The sequence below is a fragment of the Amblyomma maculatum genome, chromosome 3, assembly GCF_055883805.1.
Source record: "Amblyomma maculatum isolate TAMU_Amacu chromosome 3, ASM5588380v1, whole genome shotgun sequence".
NCBI classification, from domain to species: domain Eukaryota; kingdom Metazoa; phylum Arthropoda; class Arachnida; order Ixodida; family Ixodidae; genus Amblyomma; species Amblyomma maculatum.
This window is the reverse complement of record NC_139346.1, coordinates 93,653,797-93,662,592: the sequence shown is the minus strand read 5'-3', so window position 1 is coordinate 93,662,592 and position 8,796 is coordinate 93,653,797. Positions and strand designations below refer to the sequence as shown.

Genomic DNA, 8,796 nt, shown 5'->3' with positions numbered 1-8,796 from the left:
GCTCTTGAAACCATTTTCAAACATATTTTATTCTAAAATTTACTAAAAATGACTCTTGTAAAATGCAATAAGCTAAATTTTGCGTGACATTTTGCAACTTATAACAATTAAATATTTATTAGCTTTACCAGTTTTGTTTTGTAATACGGCACTGAGGTTGAGAGCAGAATATCAGAATGGTAAATACGCGAAACGCGGATTCCCTCGTGCGTGCTTGTTTAGAAACACTGTAGGCGCTTGTAACAACTGCCGGAAGACTCAAGTAAAATCTCTACGATGTTCCTAGAGTTGAATACGTTTCTGGACTTCGACAACAAAGCCCTGCCCAAGCGCTTCGCAGTGATCTCCAGTGATGACATTGTGGAGCACACCTTTGTACTCAATCACATGTTGATGCTGTACCTCAAAACCGGCCGCAGGGTGTTCCAGGTGAATTTCATCAATGATGACGCGTTCTTCTCTAGTGTGTGCCAAAAGATGGCCGTTAACTTGAAGACTTACGCCTCTAAGAACGCCTTTTACAGTTACAGTTGCCTAAAGCTTCTGAAGGACCTTGTGAAAGACTCGTTCGCCGACACTTCGCACCCTTTCGCCTTCCTGACCGCACCGGCAGAACAGAACGGCGACAGGCTTGTTACCCTCCGAAATTGTATACTGGACGAACTGCGTCGCTTCGTTGGCGACGATTCGGCGAAAGGCGAGATCCTTCTGCTGGTCGATGACATCTCGAGTTTACTGAACTTTTGTTTGACAAACCGTGAAATCCTGGTCCTCATCCATGCGCTGAGGGCCGACCCGCTCGTCCGCGAACACGCCACTGTTGTCGTGGGCTCGAAGTTCTGCGGCCCAGAGGATTACGGCGATTGTCACCAGATATGCACATACTTGTCTCACTTGGCCGACGTCACGATTGACGTCCGGGGCTTGTCTACCGGCCACAGCAGGGACATCACTGGCCAGGTGCGCTTACATTTTTATTTTTTTGCTCCCACTGCTAAACTTAAGGCTTTGCACCTCCACACAGTTCAACCGTTTCTGTCGTATTGAAAGTTGCTGCATTATTGATCATTTGGTGCACGACGAGAACAGTCAGTGTATAAGGAATATTTCCTCTGAGTCATTTGCGATATGGAAATTCGGTCATCATTAGATGCAGTTACATCTTTATTAAGTTCTTGAATCTGTCTTTGCAGCTGCGATAAATATGCAATTTATAAATGTAGCGGCCCAGTGTGACTGAGTGAAACCGTTTGGTATTAGTGGCTTTACGTCCTTTTTTTTTTTTTTTTCTTGCAGATTTCAGTCACGAGAACAAGTGCCACGCAGCTGCCAACAAGCAAACATATGCTCTACCGACTTGAAGACAGGGGTGTCAAGCTCTTCCCCGTTGGCTTACATAGGTTACCATTGCACATGTAAAAATGCCATTAAAGCTTCTCACATCATTCAGATGGGGCCAACAATATTTATTGACACTTGCTACTGCAAAATAAATATCAAACATGAACTAAAAATGACTCTGTACCACCAAAACTCTGAAGGAAAACGCACACAGAAATGAGTCACAGGCCACAAACTGGAATGTTGCCTGATGAATGCTGGTACATCATATACCAGGACAACGACAACAGCAGGTATAATTTTCAAATGTTTACAAGAAACTATAAATTTCTAGTTGCTCACAAAAGTGTTACCACTAAGGAAAAGCTGCGATACAGAAACTACTAAAACATTCATACATGAACACCTTTTGGCTCTGGAATGGTGGATTACAGCATTGCACACTGATGAAGCGCAAGCCACACTTTGACTGCATGATTAAATTTACGAGGGGCTTCCTTGACGGCTGTGACATTGGAAATTCAAGTGCAAGGTACGCATTACTGGTCTTTCATACTGTGACACGGCCTTGATACCCAAGGATTGTGTGTACAATCACAACACGAGATTCGTGGCGGCAATTACTGTTGCCAAGTGTTCCGACATTTGTTCTAACAAACTGCTGCCAAAATCCTCTGGTGCAGATTCCCCCCATCCTAAATAGGAATGTGTTTAGGCTTTGTACTACAATGAAATTGCACATAGAATAATGACCACCACCACATACACTTCTTTACTCTTTCTACGGCTGCCTAATGAGACATAATCATCACATTCAAGCACGAAAAGTGGTTGTACGAGTAAAGATCAGTAAAATGTCAAAGCAGAAGTGTGTTTAGTATGAGACTTCAAACAAGTGCAAGCAACCAACATGAACTGTTGCTTCTAAACGTGTGCAGCAGCAGAAACCATAGAAATGTGAACGAAACAGCCACAAATGGTAGAAATGACTTGCAAGAAGGCCCCAAAGGTTACATGGGCTTGGAGTTTCAGGACAAGAGGTACCAGCTAGAACGGAGAACGAAACAGCGCATAAGATTAGGTCAACATTTAGCATTACTGTGACAGGATGCAGTGACCTTACCCTTTGTCTAGCCAAAATGCTGATAAAGCTGATGCACTGAAAATCCGTCACGAGACATTGCTTGCTCCCGAGTGGAGAGCAAAAGCATCGACGCACTCCACCCAATGCAGTGTATGGCAAATGGCCCCTCAAAGAACCACAATTTAGGTCGTCAGCTAGGCATTCCTCTAAACCATAGCTGGAAAATGTGTAGCTCAAAACTAAAAATACCACAAAAAGGGGCTTCCATGCAGCTAAAAGACGGATTTGAATACAGGAGATGCACTGATGGAGATTATGTCAGTTCACCAGACCAAGCTCAGTGGCAGGGCGGTGCTAAGGTATGGCCACTGCACGTGTATAGGAAGCATCTGGTAAACCAGTATATGTCTCTGTTAGTACATATTATTTACTATGCTAAATCTCTCTAAACTCTCCAAAACAGGCCTGTGGGGACAGTCTGCCACAAAGAAGCTAGTGCTGAACATGTTCCAAGCAGCTGAGCTGACAATTTAGTTGCGGAATTAAAAGCTTGTGCCGCTTACTCATGGCAGACAGAACAGCTACAGAAGCTTTCCAGAGCACACTGGCCAAACTGAAACTGCATGAAAGTGTTTAATTAGCGTACGGCTAGTGGATTCAACTGCTTCAGACACAAAAATGCAATGCAGAAGTTACCTGCCAAGTTAAAGTCTAGCCGATAGAGAACACAAATTCCTCAGAACATGCTGCCGAGGCTTGTGCAAATAATTAGCAACTGCTTTAAAGAAAACTGTGCCCTACTGCAAGCATTTCTGCCTTATTCCGACACAGCTGTACCTGAGCAGGCTCGGCAACTGGATGCCTTTTGCAACCAAGGCTCCATTGGCAGTGCAAATAGGCAGTCAAATGAGTGGCAAGTTGCCACACGGTGAACATAAACCATGGTGTATGCTTTACTTTTGTGGAAAAAAAGGGAAGAAAGGTGGCACCTTCAAATGGTAACACAGGACTCGTAAATGCTGCATTGGTGATTCACTAATCGATAACATTCTGCATTCTGTTGAAACAAGTCACGTGGCTTAGCTCGGCTTGAATAATGTAACTTTTCTGTACACAGTGTTAACATGCACACACCATAGCCCTTGTTCAGCAGCATATCACAACCACTTTCTTGTACCCCACAAGCACACGGGGCACTTTCACTTGAATCTCGGCCAAACTGGCAGCGCCATCAACAACTTCCAAGTCTCGGCAAAGAACTGTACATTTTTCAGCAGCTCACTAACTACGCAAAGCAACTGCAAGCATTTTAGGCAATACATTATCACCTGGACTTTGCTCAAGCAAAATTGTCACCTTGGGCTCCAAATAAGTGCCACTTGGAAAGCACTATTGTGGTTAGCCGCTAAACAAGCTGCCTTGTACTAAGAAACAAAGGCTGCCAAGATCCCACCCGAGTCACAGAAAGTTACCCCAAAACTTGCATGAGTGTCTTTCTACACTCAGGTGCCTTTCCTAGTTGCAATGTATGGTAGCACGTTTCACTACTCAACCAGCTTCACCCATTAACAAGCAGACTTAGAATCACTAAAATTGCACAACAAAATACACATCTCGTGCCGAGCACCACAAGGGCGTCTTCTGCCTTTTAGCAGCTTCCTATTTATCTCTCATACATTTGCTACTGTCACATTCGTGCAACAGTGGCAAGTGGCGCCCCACCATTTTGGCCAGACTGGCTGCATCAAGTGGCCGGAGCAGGCAACTGACAGCAGTATGGCCACATACAAACTAACAGCTGTTGGCACGGCATATTGAGTCACCTTCCATTTGGCCCTCACAATTAGGTCGCAGGTTATCCTGCAGTCTCTATGAACTGCAAAGAGCTCTTTTCTTGTATGCAGCGAGAGTTTACAAGTTCAAAAAGCAGCCGGTGAAAATGCTGCCACTCATAAAGAACACTGCTGCACTGGCATAATCTGCCCTACCAAGGACTGCAGACGTGACAGGTGCCCTGAATGGTGTGCTGTGTTAATGTTTCGTAGCTAAGTTGATTCTACAGTGCCAAATTCAACACACCTCTCGGGGCAGTGTGAATGGTGCACTGCAGTATGTGCATCTACAAGTACTGCTGACAGTCTACGCTACTACAAATGTGCACACCAACATTTCAATCTTACATTTGTGTTGTGAACCTTGCTGAGGAATGTATACTTTAGAGCATGTGACAGAACAAACACAACACTGAACTCTCAAACAAAAACACAAAATGGGCATCAAATGTATAAAAAAAAAAAATGTGTGTGAAAAGAAGAACAGTGCACAAACTGTATTTAAAGTGCTTTGGCATTTCACCTCTGTCTCAATGCATGGCAGAACTTCCAGCACAGCAAGTTGCCTTAGCCAGAACAGGCATTTGATAAAGAAAAAATTCTGACAAGAAATTTCACCATATTAAGATATCTACAAAACAAGTAAAGGTCTGACTGAACACTGCTGTGAAACATATACATGAGCAGCGCAATGTTAAGCACATCTGTTCGACAGTCTACTCGTTTATACATCAAATTAGCATAACAAGGTTACTTTATTTTGTTCCTGCTCAATCTATTACCTACGGTCATTGCCAAAGCAATGTCATTTGTGAAGCTGTAAAAGAAAATCACCGACCTCTCTGTGCAACACACTTAGTTAGACAATGAAGTCACCATTGTATATGAAGGGTGAAATACACTGCCTCAAAGAAAGAAACATGTAATCAGCTATATTTTCCTGTTACACATGTACAACGTTGCTTTAATGAGTAAAAAGAGGAAAAGCTAACTTCTTTTCATTGAACAAGTAATGTAGTTTAAGAGACATATGATCAAGACAAGCTCAATGAAGAAAAAAAAAGAGCCTTAAGAGGTTTATCAACAATATCCTCCCATTTTCAACAATAATAATGTTGTGCTGACATTGCACTGCAACTCGAATGTCACAGCTTGAGACAAGTTCAGATGTAATGCAGACAACACTGTGACCTACCTAAAATCAAGCATTAGAGAAACAATGCGTGGGCTATACCTCGCACATTCAAGCACGCTAGATTTGAGGGATCTTTGAAACTGCATGACGTCTGACAAACGCAATGGACCGGAAAAGAAGCAGTGTCCACAGTAAGCAGGCGCTTTTAATGCCACGGTAGAGTGCTTTGTCTGAACCACCACATGCGTGTTCAAACACATACACGTTCCAGTGAAGTGTACTCCAGAATTAGGTGTAATAAAAAAAAAATTAAAGGGCAACAATAATTTCACTTATGGACACAACAAGCAGTCTTCTCTATTTCGCGCTGGTGAGAATGCACAACTGTGCATTCTATTCAGCAATTTTTGCTCGTACATTGAAACGACTGTCTCTGAATTGATGAACATAGCTTTGCAACAGGTAGACCAAAAATGTGCTTCCACATGAGGAATAACAGACATCAAGAAGGATGAACCGGCTCTGAAGTGACCAGGCTCAGCTGCGGCTTCAGTTCACTGAGGCGTGCTGCCGTCGTGACGAGGTGTGGAGGCTGTTGAGCGAGCTCCACTGCCCTCATGAGACTTGCCACTGGTCACAGCCGCCGCTGCCACTCCCGCTGCCGTGGCCGCTGCTGTAGCAGCAGCGCCGTGCAAGGAGGGCGAAGCCGGCAATGAGCGGGCTGTGTTAGGTGTGTGCCCCGATGATAATGCAGCAAAGGAAGATGGGGATGCACGTCCGTCCTGCTGGGTTGCAAGCCACCCTGCACATTTTTTTTTTTATCCTTTCAATTTTTAATAACATCCAAACACCTGCTAAGGCATCACCATAGCAAAGTGAAGAATTCACCCAAATCATTTGCTCAAGAATAAGCTACAAAGGCAACACAGTAGCCACATAAAAAGATGACACAGTGAGGCACCGAAGCCAACTGAGCTGTGTCTCCATTCAAGCACAACTGGTCATTACTGTTCTCTCAGGGTATCGAACACGATCCCAGACTTAAGTTTGTATCACAACAGCTTGCCATTTGCTTCTCTCCGTTCGCTCCGTGGTTGCTACACCAAAAGAGGGCTTTGACTATGTCGCTGCAAATAGAGTGGCATATATACTAGGCCCCCACTTTTTGCATGGAAAATTTAAATTTGGCGAACTGATACCAGAGTCTGCAAGCAACATCAAAGAATGCTTCAGAATGCCCTTGCATTATAATCTGAACAATGGCATTCATATAGCGTGACTTGGTTTCTTTTAATTTTCTGGAAGCTGGTCGAGTAGCTAAAGCAGTCACTACCACCAAAATTGCAAGCGGCTAAGAGGAGCCAGCTTATCAACAGTCTCGGGGGGTAAAACACACAGGGCATTACAGCACCCTGCACTTGTTCCAGCACGGCACAGTACAGTTGAGAATAAAAATGAAAAGTGGGCATCGAGGAAAGCCTGGAAAAAATTCCTATCAGGCATATTGCATAAAATATCATAGGAAACACGGCAGCATTTGCAAATAATCTTGGAAGTGCTGGATGCACTCCTGTCCCCTTCTGACATGGATGCCATGCCTAGGCCATTTCATCAAGAGCTCATGATGAAAACGGGGTAGCTACTGCAGTTACTGGCAATGCAGATTACCATAGCGATAGCCAATATCCCCGATTTTTTTTTTCTTTTCCCTTCATTTCAGATTTTGGCGCTCAGCTTCTTTCCAGTTCGAGGCATTCGTGGCAATTCTGCAAAATAAGTTCCTGCTATCTCTGGCCAGCAGACAAGTAAACCACCATTTGCAGCGGGAAAGAAGGCAGGACTTTTCCCACTTTGTTGCAAAGTGTGGCTGCTGCATAACGCCATAAGCAGCAATAGACAGTACCTCTCACTTGCTCTCATGTTCCCTTTGATACAGCTCACAACTGTACATCTTAACAAAGCATTCTAAGATGCAAGGAAAAAAGAATAACTGGTAAAGGAGCAGTATCCTCACCAGCTATGCCCTGAGTGGATGTCCGGGGGGTTCCAGCAGCTACAGCTGCTGCAGCAGCTGCAGCAGCAGCGGCAACAGCAGCAGATACTGCGTCTCCCTGTGACCCCCTCCTATCCTTGGGTGGCTTTGGCTCTGGGTTTGACTGGGAAGGCCTGGGCAAGACGTCACTGCGCACAGAGGGGAAGAGGGGCATGCAGCTGTTGCCTCATGCCACAAACAGAACGGAGGTTGTTTCCATTCAGCAGAGCTGTACATAAAGTTCCAAGTTTCAGGCTTTTATTATCAGAAATGTATTACACAAATTAGCGTTGTTTCAGTAAACTTTGAAAGCCACATGAAAAAAATTCACTGGTGCAGATTTGCATTGCATTGCACAAGTTCATATCAAAACGAGTTTTCATCACCCAAACTCTAGAGCTAGGGCCTTTAAGCACCTAAAGCCTAGTTGTGAAACGCCTGAACCATTTGTTGGACAGCTACCGAACTGCAGCACACTAAAAGTATTCCCACACCAGTGTGCTGTAGCCAATCAAAAATTAGGACCTCCAATTTTCCAGATGTGCCCGACTAGTATTCAGATTTCACGGCACTCGCTACGTACTTGTACTACACAACATGCTGAGACAGAGTGATGAGTAGCGTAAGATATGCAGACATTTGCCAAACTCTTCCTCCACCCACTTGTGAATCTTAAGTTAAGACAATTTCACTTCAGCTAATTTCAATTCTTCAGACAGTCAAATTCTTCCCACATTTTCACTTGTTTTACGTACAGTAAAATACTGTTATAATGAAATTGAAGGTGCCCAGCGATTACTTCACCACGGCCATAGCTTTGTTACAGACAGTGTTGACTTTGAGCAAAACTAAACTAAGGAAAATCACCATTCTTTCATTTTGTATCCGTTGTTTTTTTGCAACATGGTTCAGCTGTGCCAGAAATCTGCTGGTGACTGCATTATTGAAAGCTGTGTTATTGCTCAACTATAACCATTTGAAAGTGACACTGTGCAATGCCATCCCCATTCAAACCAGAGCAGATCCCACCAACCTGACACAGGCAAGCAGCTGCTGAGGTGAGGTAACGCGAGGTAGCTCAGCAAAGGACTCATCCGGGACGGCAAACAGCTCCTGGCTGTTGTTCAGCAGCTCAGAGATGGGCTCCAGCTCAGGGGAGTAGCTGGAGGCCACTGCAGAGGGCGTTGCACCAAGGTACAGAATGCACACGAGCACAGTTACCTAGATGGGCTATACACAAGTGCATAATAGTAACCCTTTATACTACAGTAGGACGCCACTTAAAAGAAAAAGAGCAGCACTAACTATGGGCCATAGTACGCAGTGTGTGTATTACTCCACTAAACAACCAAAGTTTCATTAAATTCTCTCA

General features: G+C 44.2%; 2 protein-coding genes across 4 annotated transcripts in view; one reads left to right on the top strand and one right to left on the bottom strand.

Annotated features, from left to right (window-relative positions):
- The first annotated feature begins 169 nt into the window (after positions 1 to 169).
- On the top strand, positions 170 to 1,434 carry Elp6 (Elongator complex protein 6). The gene is made up of 2 exons (XM_084597782.1): positions 170 to 960; positions 1,297 to 1,434. The coding sequence occupies exons 1-2, from the start codon at positions 277 to 279 to the stop codon at positions 1,417 to 1,419; spliced, it is 807 nt and encodes a 268-aa protein (XP_084453908.1). The 5' UTR covers positions 170 to 276; the 3' UTR covers positions 1,420 to 1,434.
- Positions 1,435 to 5,311: 3,877 nt separating this feature from the next.
- Positions 5,312 to 8,796, bottom strand: part of LOC146195334 (uncharacterized) — a 51,304-nt gene continuing 47,819 nt past the window's right edge. For all 3 annotated transcript variants that reach the window (XM_084597779.1, XM_084597778.1, XM_084597780.1), the window contains 3 exons: positions 8,458 to 8,596; positions 7,407 to 7,573; positions 5,312 to 6,194 (listed from right to left, as the gene is read on the bottom strand). In XM_084597779.1, the coding sequence (XP_084453905.1) occupies positions 5,947 to 6,194; positions 7,407 to 7,573; positions 8,458 to 8,596 (554 nt within the window). In that variant the 3' untranslated portion in view covers positions 5,312 to 5,946. The remainder of the gene's footprint in view (positions 6,195 to 7,406; positions 7,574 to 8,457; positions 8,597 to 8,796) is intronic.

Bases quoted from the DNA above. Each gene is read 5' to 3' on its own strand.
- Elp6 (XM_084597782.1), top strand. From the start codon at position 277: ATGTTCCTAGAGTTGAATACGTTTCTGGACTTCGACAACAAAGCCCTG. The intron at 961-1,296 runs GTGCGCTTACAT...TTTTTCTTGCAG, and splicing joins GCAGGGACATCACTGGCCAG to ATTTCAGTCACGAGAACAAG.